The 14,646-nt window shown below is 34.2% G+C and overlaps 2 protein-coding genes and 1 pseudogene across 11 annotated transcripts; all 3 read left to right on the top strand.

Annotated features, from left to right (window-relative positions):
* The first annotated feature begins 345 nt into the window (after positions 1-345).
* LOC107892479 (uncharacterized) lies at positions 346-3,717 on the top strand. 6 transcript variants are annotated; one of them, XM_016817569.2, is made up of 8 exons: positions 346-653; positions 1,211-1,550; positions 1,656-1,818; positions 2,035-2,215; positions 2,315-2,395; positions 2,607-2,714; positions 2,824-3,093; positions 3,353-3,717. In XM_016817569.2, exons 2-8 carry the CDS (start codon positions 1,238-1,240, stop codon positions 3,449-3,451), a joined length of 1,215 nt encoding a protein of 404 aa, XP_016673058.1. In that variant the 5' UTR covers positions 346-653; positions 1,211-1,237; the 3' UTR covers positions 3,452-3,717. The 6 variants fall into 6 exon arrangements, with proteins under 6 accessions (XP_016673058.1, XP_016673063.1, XP_040937876.1 ...); XM_016817574.2 differs by having other exon boundaries at positions 372-653; positions 1,214-1,508; XM_016817563.2 differs by having other exon boundaries at positions 374-653; positions 1,201-1,550.
* A 1,090-nt stretch (positions 3,718-4,807) lies between these two features.
* On the top strand, positions 4,808-7,466 carry LOC107892471 (uncharacterized; annotated as a pseudogene).
* Positions 7,467-9,580: 2,114 nt separating this feature from the next.
* Positions 9,581-12,966, top strand: LOC107892463 (violaxanthin de-epoxidase, chloroplastic). 5 transcript variants are annotated; one of them, XM_041081937.1, is made up of 6 exons: positions 9,581-9,817; positions 10,381-10,704; positions 10,833-11,005; positions 11,511-11,607; positions 11,707-12,098; positions 12,332-12,966. In XM_041081937.1, exons 2-6 carry the CDS (start codon positions 10,417-10,419, stop codon positions 12,843-12,845), a joined length of 1,464 nt encoding a protein of 487 aa, XP_040937871.1. In that variant the 5' UTR covers positions 9,581-9,817; positions 10,381-10,416; the 3' UTR covers positions 12,846-12,966. The 5 variants fall into 5 exon arrangements, with proteins under 5 accessions (XP_040937871.1, XP_040937872.1, XP_040937873.1 ...); XM_041081938.1 differs by having other exon boundaries at positions 9,583-9,817; positions 10,389-10,704; XM_041081939.1 differs by having other exon boundaries at positions 9,603-9,817; positions 10,857-11,005.
* Positions 12,967-14,646: the final 1,680 nt, after the last annotated feature.

Genomic DNA, 14,646 nt, shown 5'->3' with positions numbered 1-14,646 from the left:
ATAAATAATAATAAAAGTTGAATTTATTAATATACTAATGAAATGGTGACCAAATTAATAAAAAGAATCGATGAGGAAAATAGAAATGTGATAAAAAGTTGGGTCACTTATCCAGTGGAGGAATTAGAAAGATTTTAAGCGGAATTAAATTATATATTTTTATTATAATAAAAATATAATTTTATTACTTTAATAATTTATAATTTTATAATTTTTAAAAAATTAAATAAAATTTTTATTATTTAAAAAAATTAAAATATAATTTTATTATTATTAATTTAAAATTTTATAAATTATAAAAAAACTTACATGAGGATGATCTCTACAAGGCTCCGCGACTGCATTTTATCTAATATGAGTTTTTCAAGCAAAAAAAAAAATTATAACTTCAGATGTAAGCACTTTGCTTTTACTTTTTTTGTCTTTTCTTTTTTTGTTCGTTAGGGAACTTCTTCCAACTTAAGTACTTGAAAGCAAGTTTAAGAATAAAAGGACAATGCTCCATTACAATTATTTACAAACCCCATTCTTAAGCCATCAATCAAACATTCCCTCTCTCTTTGATCTTCAAGAATCAAGATCCTTTCTCTTTTTTTTCACTAAATTGACGTTAACCCAATCTTCCCAACACAATCAGGCCATCGAATTCTCTGGTAACGGCTCATATAAACCCATTTTCTTTGTTAGTTTCCAGAACTATGAAATTATGCTTCTTTTTTATATGCGTCTCTTTTATACTCTTTCATTTTTGTGTTTTTCTTTGATGGGTTGGTGTGTTAAAGAAAGCATGAAGATAGTTTTTCTTTATGGTTTTCTTAGAGTTAGTTACCTTAGGCTGTTTGTAGACTGTAGTTCAGGGACTAAATTAATAAAAGTGAAGGTTTAAGGTATTTCTTTGATTTTTTCTGCTGCCAAACACTGCTTTAAAGTATTTTACATTTAGTTTCTAAAGAAAGATGAGTTTTGATGGTGATGCTTAGTTTTTTTTGGTTGATCACGTTAGAATTTTAGTCTCGCAATCTGTAGGATTTTAGACCATTTTTGGGGTTTAAATTTGCTTAAGTTTTGTGAATAGAAAAGCTACAAAAAGTTAGCGCACATCAACTATTTGAATAAATGATCTCAAAAGTATTCTATTAATTAGTTAAGACTTGTGTTATTAATTAGTAACCTTGCCTTGAAACTCCTTTGATTATGGAGTTATTTCTAGTAGGTGTTTGAATTGAATATCTCATATATGGCTTACATCCCTCCACACAAGCGACATTCGAAGGATGCGGAGAGTCCAACGCCAACGCCAACACCAACTCCAGAGTCCTTTATTCCCAAATTTAAAAGAAATGTACAGTTAAGAGCTTCAAACACCAAAGCTGATAGGAGTGGAAGAATCGTATATTCAAACTATGCCATCTCTAGATGGTTTGCTGTTGGTTTGGATGATGGAAATGGGGACACATCTTCCGTTCATCTTAAGCCAGTTTCAGTTGAATCTATTGAGAGGAAAACAGGTGAGAAACCTGCAATCTTGGTGAAAAGTAATTTAAATAAAGGTTAGTGATACATCATTTCCTTAAATAATGTCCCTTTTTTGCCTCCCTTGTATTGCTTACATTGTAGAAAGTTGTTCTTAACTATTCTTTTTCCAATTGTCATAGAGAATAACGAAGCAAAAGGGAGCCCGTGGTCTTCTATTGCAGAAAATATTCTGCCAGACCTATTATCTTCCTTTGAGAAAGTGAGGGCTGAAACTGAGTGCAAAGATTTGAAAGATGTAAAGCCAGGAATGGTTGCTCGGTTTGGCAAAATACTTTTTCAAGGGTAAGCGTTGATTACTTTGCTATTGCTTCATCAATTGTTGCTCCTAAAAAAGTGTACATTATTGAGTCTTTTAAGTAACCATTTTTCCTTGAAGGATATTGAAGCGATCTCGGATATTGGTGGCTACTGCAATATCTAATTGATGACCAAAATACATTTATAGATTAAGTATATTGTCCAAATTCCAACAAGTTTATGTTAATATACTTGGTGCAGGAGCCCTTCCATGAACCTGGGAAGTGTTAGTAATAGTTGCGTTACAGAGACAATATTGAGTAAATTGAAAAGAACCTTTTACACGAGTCTTCCTGCTTCATACACGGGAAACATTATGGCTGAAGTTGTCTCAAAGATTGGAGTTGATTTCGCAGAGGTGAAAGATGTATTCCAAGTGAAGGTATATTTTCCCACTAAACTCTACTTTTTAGATCATGATTCTCATCTGATTGATTATGTTAGCTATTGAATGTTTTTAATCTATTAACATTTTATGTAGTTGTCTGATAGCACGCAACCAGATTTAACCATTTCATGTAAATGTAGCGTAAAAGATGATAAAAAACTCCAGCTATACAAGGCAAGTCTACTTCTGCTTCTCTCTCTGTCTAATTTTTAATCTCTCATGCTGTCACTAACCGTCTTAATGGTCTGCCCATTACTCGGATTTTAGTTAGCATTTAACAGTTGAAAATTTCGAACTACCTGTTTCCATATCTCCCCCTGCTTTTTTCCCCTTATCTGTTAATCTTGTGGAGGCATACCATGAAACATAATATTTTCTCATGTAGGTAGAACTAAACCCAGTGCGTGACATGTTTATAGACATATCATTCCTGGATATGGATCTCGATTTGAGGCTGGCACTGTCCCACAAGAGAATCTTAACTTCTATGACTGTAAGTTAATTTGAATCCTTTTGGTCTCTAAGGACATTAGTTTTAGCCATTGAGATGATTCGCAACTAAACATCTAATTATCAAAACTTATTTCGTTCACACTTCTCAGGAAGATGAGATGCAAAGCATTAAAAATCTGATTGATTCAGCGGTCCTAGACCCAGATGTGAAAGGTGGGTTGAGATGGCCCTTTGGAAAAGCAACGAGTGGGGATAGATACAGTGTCATTGGCGTTTGGCACACAATGTCTACTGCTTATCAAAACTCATCCATAAGACTCAAGGTTCGATATGCTGACCGATTTGATTTCAAAACAACATATGGGGATGATTCCAAGGAAGTTATCTTGAAGTTGAAAGGCATTGTTTCAGGACTGCTGGTAAGTACTTTCTTTCTGTCTTCCCAAGTTTATTAAAGGACCCGGTATTGTTTTATGCAGCTTACATACGTATTGTGCGACGAGTTTAATGGGTTTTAGCTGTACTTTAAAGTTTTGGAATCGAAATGTTCCATACTTGCAGGATATTGTTTAACTTCCACATCATGCAAAAGCCTTTGGTCTGTGCAGAGTTTCATGAGCAAATATAGCTCTGGAATTTTATACGATCATGTAACATACTTTTTCTTTTGATTTTCAGGAGCAGGATGTTGCAACACATGCAATCTCCGACATGCTGAAAGACAACTTAAACTTGATATGGCAACACTTCTTGAGCTGCGAGCCTTTTCTAACATAAAAACAAAGCCCCCTTTCATTCCACATCATGATGATGATGATCTTCCTGTCTTCACTTTAATGCTCACTTTATCTTAGTTTTGTGTGTTTTTGGATTTTGGTGTAAAACGGTAGTTATAGTTGATCGTGGCCAAGCATCAAGTAATGTGATATGCCACAATTTGAAATCTATATATGTATGTATATATGTATGTGTGTGTGGGTGGGTGCATGCATGCAATTATAAAGCTTTAAGGAAAATGGCAATTTTCTGGTTTTGTTTTCTTATATATTGTTCACTTTGTTTTCCCTCTTTGGATTGTAGCTCATACGGGTCGAATTGTAACCTAAGTTGGGTTGTGGGTTGGATCATTTAACTAAAAAAGTCTAAATCACATTTATTACATTTTACTAAAAGAATAACGTTATAAAATCCTTAAATAACTATAAATAAATAAATGCATGTAAAAGGTTAGTAAATGACACAAACAAAAGGAAAACTGTGTTCGCTTTTGTTCTACCCTACAATTTCCTTCAGTTTTGCAACATGTTATGTTCTGCAAATTCAACGAGTTCAAAGAATTTTTTCTATTAGTTTGATTTCAACCTTAGGTAAGAGTTTCTGTCATATATTCAAACTCTAAATATATCGCGTAAGAAATATGATTTTATGGATTCATCATTCATGATCTCTTTCTAATTATTTAATAATATTTTAATAAAATTTTTTCATGCCGTTAATATATAATTTTGACAATTTTTTTACTCATAATCTCAAATCTTAAATTTCAAACTTGAAGCCCGAACTTGAACATAAACCTTAAACCCCGAACTTGAATCTTAAACTTTGAATCCTAATTTGGGATTTAGGGTTCAGGGTAAAAATTTATCAAAATTATATATGAATGACCAGGAAAAAATTGTTAAAATATCATTAAATAATTGAAAAGGGACTAGGAATGATATGATGGGAAGGGTGTATAAAATAATTTAGCTAAAATATGATATTCATCCTAAAAAGTGATTTATTTTTATTTATTAAAATTTTTAAAAATAATATTAAAAATTTTATTGTTGAATATAATGGCAGAGATATCACATTGTATGGAACTTATGAGATGTTATAATGTTACAAAGTGACCCCAAAAGAAATTGTTAGCGCTTGTTTTATAACGAATAATAATTCTTTTACTTAAAAACCAATTTAAAATCTTAAATTATTTTCATTATTTTGTTCGTACATAAAATCCTAAACCAACTCAGCCATTGGATCTGGACTAATCGTGAAACCTGAGCCCAAACTGGAATCCAACTCGAACCAGCTCAGCTCAGCCCATTCAACACCATTGGGCGCAAATGTGAAGTAAAACAACTGCAACGACCACCGTATAGACCGTTGGTGCAGAGATACAGAGACACCATTGGTAACCTCGACTTTTTCACTTCGAAACCTTTCACTCTCTTTCATTTCTCTTCTCCCAGATTTCCCTCAAATGAAACTCAATCTCTCTTTAAACGCAAACCCCACAGCAAATACTTCAACCCCATTCCTGTCTTTCCCTTCAATGTCAAAAATCCAATTTTTCTTGTTAAAATCGCCCACTTCTGTTTCCTTCTCTACAAAACCCTCTCCTTCTTTCATCCCATTCTGCTCTTCCAATCGTTTTACCATTTCGAATTTGAAAATATCAAGTTTGGAGGCCAATGGATTGCCCCAAACTTCAAAGTTCAGTCTTGGAGAAGAATCTAATCAAAATTACAACGTGGGAGTTGGGAACCCAGTTCTCCCAACTTTCATTTCAACTCAAAAGATGAGCTTGAGTGATCAGGCCTTCTATCTGATGGCCTTTATTGCTTTCACGGTATGGTTTTTAACGTTGTTGAGCTTATTGGGTGCTTTGGATAGTTCTTTTTAGAGCTTTTTATTGAATGGATTTTCTGCTCTATATGTTAGTGTAGTTTTCTGTATGGATTTTCTATTGATTATGGCCATGGGTTTAGTATGAGTTAGTTAGAAGTTGAATTTGAAGAAATATCATCTTATATTACCTTAAGTTTGAAATGATTGCATCTTCTTTACAGTGGTGTTGATAACTTGCTTAGTGTAGTTTTGGTGGGTTTCCGTAGTTGTTAGGTACTTGTCATTAGGTGCATTTTCCTATTGCTAATGGTTGAAAATTTAAATAGATTCTTTTGATGCATATTAGGAAAAATTTAAGTGTTTGGTGCTGAAATTTTCCATTTTGACATGTTCATTACATTGTCTTCAAGCTTTGGTACAAACAAATATGTTTGATATTTAGGTTTTAAGTTTTCTGATTGATTAATTGCAATGAAATGTATACATGCAGACATCTGTGGCGTTTACAAGTATGGTCATTGCAGCTGTTCCAACTCTCTCTGTAAGTTTTCGCAAATTGTATCTGAAACTTTGACCGACTTAAAGATTGTTTTGATATTCTGGATTCTTTTAATCATTTCATTTACAATAATTTTTAGTTATCTTGTATTATGAACGTCATGAAATTTGGCAATGGCTGCAATGTATAGTGAACAATAATGTTAATAGTGCATATTTTCAAGCTTGCTCACCCAGATTGTGATGTATTCATAATATATGCTGTTTTAAACTTGTTCTGTAGCATTATATCATAAGTAAATCTATATCAGCCTCAATCAAAGAAAGGAATGCTTTTGTGGGTGATACTATTGAAAATAAGTTTTTCTCATATATATAATGATAGATCTAATTTGTATTTTATATTTTTATGTTTATTTATTTTCCCCCTGTTTTGCAGGCGATGGGAAGAGCTGCGGTTTCTCTTTCCAAGCTAGCAGATACAGCACGAGAGGAGCTTCCCAGTACTATGGCTGCAATTAGGCTTTCAGGCATGGAGATCAGTGATCTTACACTGGAACTAAGTGATTTAAGGTGACAACTGAACTCCTATTTTGATCTTTTTGTTGCATGCATATGATTGTTTCTCCAGTATCAAAAGCAGTTAGTCATATCCGTCATGTAAATAGAAGAGAAGAACTTGTTTTGAAATGAAGACTGATGCACTCTTGCAGGAAAAACTTGATTTTGTCATAGAAGGTTTTTTTCTCTAGAATTTGTTATATCATGGGACATTTAGACAGACTACCGGGATCAATATTTCAGTTCTAAAACCAAGAAATTTTGTTTCTCTGGGTTATTTTTGTGTATTGCTGGAAAAGATACTGTATATTTTCTTGTACCGAGTTTCATAGCATATCGAAATCATACCATCTAGAAACTGAGACTTAACTTTTACAACTCATCTATTTACAATTGTTTCAATAGCTTTCATGATTTTGTGCTTAATGCTTTGAATTGCTACTTGATACTTTAGCCAAGAGATTGCCGATGGTGTCGACAAATCAGCTAAAGCTGTGTAGGCCGCTAAAGCTGGGATTTGGCAGATTGGTTCACTTGCTCGCCAGCAGACAATGTGTAAGTTCCAAGGCTATAAACCTATTTCTTCTTTTATCCGATTTACTTATTAGAACTTCACCCTGTGTGGCATCTCTATCCAGCAATGATTCAAGAAAGGGCTAGTTTGCCAGTCATCTCTTTACAACCAGTTGTTTCCGGGGCTGCTAGAAAAACTTCTCATGCTGTTGGCCAAGCCACAAAGACTATCATGAATATCATAAATCAAGGAGAAATGAGCTCAGAGAACAACGATGATAGTGGCACTGATAGGCTGGAAATGTAAGGAGTTCATTGCTTCCCAATGCCCCCATGGATGGCTAGTGTTAGGCTTTACTAGTATACAATCGGAACACACACTCCCACGCCATAGACCCCAGCTTTCTCACTTATTTTGTACATTCTGCAGCATCTTGAATCATGAACTTCTGGGCTCTGGCTGCACTTGCTAGATTCATTTATTTTGAAGATGGCAAACCAGCCAAATTTAATAACTTTTTTGACAGATTACTTGGTTTTTTTTTTTTCTTTTTCTATGTTATTTGGACTAAGGTCTAGGAATATCATTCGAGTACCTATCCAATTGGTATATGTTAAATATTTTTAAAGTCTTCTTGTATATATTTTTTTCCACCAAACTACTTCCATTTTTTTCCTTTCCAGATCCATCTTTATCCTGAAAGCTGAGATCACTTAAAACGATACTAAAAGAGGGTGTTTCTGATGAAGTTTTGTTCCATTCTCTGCTCCCCATACATAATGCCGAAAAGTATAGGTTGTATTATACCTCAGAGTGACTAGAATTAGAAGAAAGTGTAATACTTGGCTCTCTTCTGATTCCATCCCAAAACAGCGAGTTTCAGCTCAGGATTCTCAGTTAAAAGAATGTTAGTAACCCGCAACATAGAAGATTAAACAAGAATGGAACTAAAACTACAGAATTTCAATTGCTTTTACGTAAGAAATTTCACATAGTTTCGTGAATGGTCCAGGATCCATTGTACCTTAGTATCTCTATGAATAATGCGTCCATCCATATAATGGTGGAGATACCTCAACGCAAGCAGTCTCTTAGGATCTTAACTCGTTTTCCCCATGTCAAGAACACTGTCTTATCCAGAACAATGATGAAAGCCAAGAAGTTTTCTAAAGGTGATGAGAGAATAAGATTAAAGGAGAGCTATATGTATGTCTGCAGTCGAACATCCTAAAAGGTTGCACCGTACAACCTTTTCTCTAGCATGGCAAGCCTCACTGTGAGTCAGGAATGCGCAATCCTTGCCATATGAGATATAGATACATCACTTTCCACTAGCCTAAGGCAAGCATGACTTCAATGAGTCTAACTAAAACTGCACAACAAAAAACGATTTCAGGCAAGAATTACTTAGGACAATATTCAAATACCAGATATTGCTCATCGTCTTCAATTCAGCAACCAGACATTGAAACAAGCTTCAGATGTTGAATCCAGGGAAGACCTGCAAATTTGCTTTTGAAAGAATCAGGAGAGTTGCTTCTGTTTATCTGCTTGATGGCCACAAGCTGTCCACTAGGAAGAATGCCTTGATAAACTTCACTGGTAATTCCCTTGCCTAGACTGTTCTGTTTTCTGCTAAAGCTTATAGCATTCTCAATCTCACCCTTGGAGCAACTTTAGAGACTGGAGCACCTATTATAATTATGTTTTGATTTAACATGTTTATGAAGTTGTTTCTTGAGCTTGTTCCTCTTCATCCTCATGGTCACATACTTTACCAGGTCAAGGATGAGCACTAGTACTATTACCACGATAAGAAGTTAAGAACCTTAAGTAAGTCTTTTAGGCTAGACAAAACATAATTCTAAGCAAGGTTGATTCAAGAACATATGTGGGTTCTACTACTGTAATTTCTTTTACTTGTAACTTAAGAAATGTAAGGTTTTAACCCGGAGTAACTTCCATGCTCTTTTCCAGTTATTATTGGATGAGCAGAAAAAATCAATGTCTGCAAAATGTGATTATATAATGGAGAAATGGAAGTTAATTTCACAGGAAAAAACGCCAACCAGAAATACATTTATAGACCGTGTTTTTCTTAGTGGTTATCACTGATATAACATTTCAAGAAGTCATTTTTTATTATTCAACAACCATAAAAGCTTTGAAACAAGGAAAGAGTTATCATGAATTTTCAAGGTTTTACGGCTTGATTAATTTGGTGTTAAAAGATGCAGCAAAATTCATCGTTTGGGGGAGCTAAATCCTGTCTTGTAGTTTCAACACTAATTACGTGTATGGTTCCCAAAGCTTTTCGATGCTACATTAATTACGTATACAAAAAAATGTTCTTAAAATGATACATCTTTTTCAGACTTGTCGAGTATGGATCGAACTGTCATCTTGTACATTTCAGATAACATCACACTCACTTTGGAATTTCAACATGAAAATAAATAAATATGGTTAGTCTAGTTTTTTCAGCATGGATGAGAAAATTAAGTAAATCAAGTTTTTCTACTTTTTTAATGGATAAATTTTAGTACCCATAAAAATTTAAACTGTGGGCTAAATGTATCATTTACAATATTTTCGGGTCAAATCACAAATTCTTTTTTTTATTGTTGTCGTTGAAGTGAAATTTTGATAAAATGAAGCTAGCTTCAAATTGTACGACTACTTGGTTAAAGACAGGGCCCGACATTCCCAAATATACAGGGATACGTAAAAGGTCTGGTTTCCACACATTGTCTTATCCTAATTTCACTTATCGATCAACTTGCTGTTAGTCACACGTTGTTGTTGGCTTCTTGCCGCCTTTTTTTTCTCCCCAAGTGTTAACAATCCATTGCCTGTCTGTCTGCAATCTCTCTTTTATAACCATGCCTAACATTTAAAAATCATTAAAAAGAAGAAGAACCCACCATTTTATTTTCCTGCTCCATTCAATTAAGGTCTGTTCTTTTCTCCCTTTCTCTTTAAAATAAATAACCTTTTTCTTGTATTTATAGCTGGTAATTGACGGAAAAAAGAAGAAAAGTTCTTGGTTTGTAAACTAGTAAAGTTTGGGAATTTGTTGCTAAGTTTCATTCTGGCATTTCTTGGTGGGAAATGGATATGATTCATTAAATGATAAATTTTATAATACAATTTTGCTCTTCCTTTTTATTTTTATCTCGAAATTGAGCATCTTTTGCTTAATTTTTCTATGGAATTTGTTTGTTAGGAAAATGGGTTTTATTCCTTAGTTGATAATTTGTTCCAGAAATGGTAAACCAGGCAACTAAATGCTCTTCTTTTGATTGTTTTGCTCCTTTTTTTCATTTCCTTTTACAAATGCTAGTAGATGATTGCTTTTTTATATGTGCTGAAAGTTTGGTTTAGTGAATGATGCAAAAATTATATATTTAGATCATATGCATATATGGAAAGTTAGATTCTGACATTTCTACTGAAAGAATTGGACTCTATTCCTTCGAATTTCTCCAGTAACAACATTTATACTGATTTATTGTAGATAATCAGGTTGTATGTGAAGTTGAGATACTGGAATATGGCAGAAGCTGCTCGTCTAATATGTTTTTCCCATGGTAAAAGTGTTAAAGTTCCATGTAGAACATCCGGATTTACTCGTAAAGAGAGGTTTCACCGGAGACTAGTAGCTCATTTTCATGGCATGATGCTACTGAAACTTCAATCTAGTTGCAGAAACTCAAGGTATTCTCAGTTAATTAAGCCGAATATGAATTATTCTGCATCGAAGTTAAGATGTTCACATCAGTTTTCAAGAAGAAAAGAGAGAAAATTTTCATCAAGTAGTAGCAATGAAAGAACACCTAAGGTAGTATTGGTGTATAGATGCTGCTGAGTTTCTTACTAATTAACCACATTCCTTCGTATGTTAATGTTCGTATTTTTGTATTTACGTATCTTCTTCTTTTCCTTTTTCTCTTTGGGGTCTTCTTTAAGGCAGAAGAGGTATTTTCATTTCAGATACCCACCATATCAAATCTCTTAGAACAATGGAGCCAGTCACAGACTGTGAAATTGGTTGGACTACTTGCATGTGCATACTTGGTGATTCCATCAGCTGCTGCTGTTGATGCTCTAAAAACATGCACTTGCTTGTTGAAGGAGTGCAGGTATTCGATCAAATTAAGTGTAAATGGTCTTTAAATTTAGTACTCGTCTTACAGTTTTAACTTTAGCTCATTAAAACATGACAACAAGCTGTACTATCGCACCACATCCTACTAATAGTAGTTCCTGTTTACTTATTTCTACCCTGTCAAAAGCTGTTTGCAAGGGTAACTGAGAAGCTGCCTTTACTGCATAAGTGGTTCATGGAAGGCCTACAGTTCACCACATTTTGTAATCTATATATCTATTAGTAATCTATAGATTGTGTGAAACATTCATACGTAAAGAGATCAATCCTGAAACCATCACCAATGAGTATAACCATCAATTTCAATCATCAGATATCTTATACAACTCTGGAACAGAATCCAATCTTTTGTATTTTTTTTGTTTCAGCTTCTTAAATGAACCTCCTACATCCCTGATTACTTTAGATTGCATTCTTAAGTATATAAAGATAAAGGTTCTACCATCATCTAACTCGATGTGCAATGTTGTTCTTGTCAGGATAGAACTTGCTAAGTGCATTGCCAACCCGTCATGTGCTGCAAACGTTGCTTGCCTCCAGACCTGCAATGATAGGCCAGATGAAACCGAATGCCAGGTTAGTTCTGTATGTTTCTTGCAAATAATTTATGTTGAATGATGGGGCAGCTTATGCGTGAGGGTGTGCATATTATGCTTTTTATCAGCACTTTTGCAGATTAAATGCGGGGACCTGTTTGAGAACAGTGTTGTAGATGAATTTAATGAGTGTGCCGTCTCGCGCAAGAAGTGTGTGCCTCAGAAATCTGATATAGGGGAATTCCCTGTCCCAGATCCTGCTGTTTTAGTTGAAAACTTCAACATTGCAGATTTTACTGGGAAATGGTTCATAAGTAGTGGTCTAAATCCTACCTTTGACACTTTTGACTGCCAACTACATGAATTCCATATAGAAGGTGGCAAACTTGTCGGGAATCTGTCTTGGAGAATAAGAACACCAGATGGTGGCTTTTTCACTCGATCAGCTACGCAAAGATTCTTGCAAGATCCAAACCACCCTGGGATTCTTTACAATCATGACAATGAGTACCTTCACTATCAAGATGACTGGTAATATCCGTTCCTGTATATATCTTTTAAGTTAGCATTCGCTGGTTAAGTATATCCTGAATATTAAACATTCAATCATATTTGAGGGAAGCATTTCACTTGTATGTGCTTAAAATTTATAATCTGGTGCTACCGTAAGGCAAAGTGTTTTGAGTTTCGAAACCCCTGGTGATGATTGTGCCTTTTTTCATAAGATTCTTGCTTTTGTACTCATTGGTTAATATAACATGCAGGTATATTATATCATCCAAAATAGAAAACAAACCAGATGATTATGTATTTGTATATTACCGGGGTAGAAATGATGCATGGGACGGATATGGTGGTGCCGTTGTCTACACAAGAAGTGCAGTTTTGCCCGAAACCATTGTACCTGAACTCAAAAGAGCAGCTCAAAATGTAGGCAGAAATTTCAACAAATTTATCAGAACAGATAATTCTTGTGGTCCAGAGCCTCCCCTTGTAGAAAGACTTGAAAAGAAAGTAGAGGAAGGTGAGCAGACACTGATTAGAGAAGTCGAACAGATAGAAGGGGAGGTGGAGAAGGGGGTCGAGAAGGTTGAGAAGACGGAACAGACATTGTTTCAGAGGTTGGCTGAAGGTTTTAAAGAGCTGCAACAAGATGAAGAAAACTTCTTGAGAGGGCTAAGCAAAGAAGAGATGGAACTTTTGAACGACTTGAAAATGGAAGCGAGTGAAGTCGAGAAACTCTTCGGGGAAGCACTTCCGATCAGGAAACTAAGATAGATTGTTTCACAAGTGATTCACCACAGTTAAATTACATCGTTTTGTTTTAGAAACTGTATAGCTTATATCTCCGTAATTCACATGGAGGCTCAAATCAGTTCAAAAAGTATTCATTCTGCTACTTGTTTTTCTAAACATATGCATATTCATGATATTAAATAAGATCTAAGTAAAGATCATCAAGAATCAATTATCAAACAGCTCAACGGAATAAAAATACAACATCATAAATATGTATACATGTAATATGCAAAACACCAACCAAGATCGAAAAGAGTCGATCTAAACGCAACAACTAGATATCTATAGATCAAAACACATAGCAACCCCAAACCTTGGGATTCGATTATTGCAAATCAAAGATGAGAAGTCTGATCCGAGTGAATTATTCAAGATTTCATAAAGATCACAAGTAGCTTAAATGATCTGCCTCTAACGATGGTACACAGATGCGAGTCGGGTCCTTGTAAAGACTTTCCAGTAATAGTAAAAGGATTGACAGTCTTCAACAAATATCCAATTTTATAATCACTCCTCTAATCATCTCAATCAAGATCCAATCCGAATTAAGCATTCAAGTTCAACAATTTTACATATTAATGCATTTATTAATTTTAATTATTTGTAAAATATTGTAGAGGTTTCTTATAAAGTGTTGAAATAAAGTAAACAAAATGTATTGGAAGAAGGCAAAAAGAAATATTGGAGAAGATCTTGTAACACTAAACGTAACAATAAGTGATGGTTTGTAACGTGGAGGAAGGCTGTGAGTGGCTGAGAATAAAACTTGGTAAGGGAATAAGAAGAGAGTTTTAAAGAGAGATTTTGGGACTCAAAATGTCAAAATGCCAAAAAAAATTTGTGAAAGGCTCATATATATTATGTCTCAAGACAGGAGTTACAAAGCTGACATTAAATAAGAAAAAAGAGGGAGTTTTCAGTTACAAAGGCATTAATACTCTTTCTATAATAAAGAGTTTAAGTCATAATGGTGATGGTGAAGAGTGAGTAAAAGTCCACTACATTTATGAAAGAAGAAGGGGAATGTGCTTCATGTTACAGGAAAAGGTTAAGAGGAAACTTACGAATTACCTACATATTTGTTCCACTAAGTCAAGTTCTTCAGAATGTCTCCAAAGTGAAGATAACGTCATAACCCTGTCATATTCCGAAGTTACTTCTATAACACCCCTCGTTCGACCCGATCGTCGGTCCGAGCTGCGGGGTGCTACATCTGTTGTCGGAGTAATTACTATCATAATATTGTAATTTAAATCGATTAAACATTCAAACATTTCATTAAATACAATCATTACACGCTAAATAAAAAATTTCGAGATTCATTCGACCTTAGGAAAGCTCAATCCGTAAATCATTAATCGCCAAAATTATTAGCAAAAAGAAGGGTAATTAAACTACCAAAATAGTCACTTTTGTTTACTTCAGGTTCCAGTTTAGATACTTATGTTTGAAAAGTTGCGTTTTAGTCACTTACGTTAACGTGTTGTAACATTTTAGTTACCAAACCATTAATTGTCGTTAAGGGTGTAACGGTAAGTTGATATGACATGTTAAATCATCATTTCAATCAATAAATTTAAGTTAAATTATACAATTGGTCCCTATATTTTTTTTTGTTTTAAGCAATTTAATTTTTTTCTTTTATGTTTTTTAACTTTCTTTTTTTTTTTCATTATCTTTTGTTTCTCCCTCTATTTTCCTCCCTTCTCCGCCTTTTTAACATGGTTTTTCTAGGATTTAGTACTAATAAAGACTCATTTCCGAAATTATTTACAAAAAT

The sequence above is a fragment of the Gossypium hirsutum genome, chromosome A11 (assembly GCF_007990345.1).
Source record: "Gossypium hirsutum isolate 1008001.06 chromosome A11, Gossypium_hirsutum_v2.1, whole genome shotgun sequence".
In the NCBI taxonomy this organism is placed as follows: domain Eukaryota; kingdom Viridiplantae; phylum Streptophyta; class Magnoliopsida; order Malvales; family Malvaceae; genus Gossypium; species Gossypium hirsutum.
The sequence above is the reverse complement of the archived record's forward strand: the minus strand, read 5'-3'. Positions and strand labels throughout refer to the sequence as shown.

Bases quoted from the DNA above. Each gene is read 5' to 3' on its own strand.
- LOC107892463 (XM_041081937.1), top strand. From the start codon at position 10,417: ATGGCAGAAGCTGCTCGTCTAATATGTTTTTCCCATGGTAAAAGTGTT. The intron at 10,705-10,832 runs GTAGTATTGGTG...GTCTTCTTTAAG, and splicing joins GCAATGAAAGAACACCTAAG to GCAGAAGAGGTATTTTCATT. The intron at 11,608-11,706 runs GTTAGTTCTGTA...GCACTTTTGCAG, and splicing joins CAGATGAAACCGAATGCCAG to ATTAAATGCGGGGACCTGTT.
- LOC107892479 (XM_016817569.2), top strand. From the start codon at position 1,238: ATGGCTTACATCCCTCCACACAAGCGACATTCGAAGGATGCGGAGAGT. The intron at 2,396-2,606 runs GCAAGTCTACTT...TTTCTCATGTAG, and splicing joins AAAAACTCCAGCTATACAAG to GTAGAACTAAACCCAGTGCG. The intron at 2,715-2,823 runs GTAAGTTAATTT...CACACTTCTCAG, and splicing joins GAATCTTAACTTCTATGACT to GAAGATGAGATGCAAAGCAT.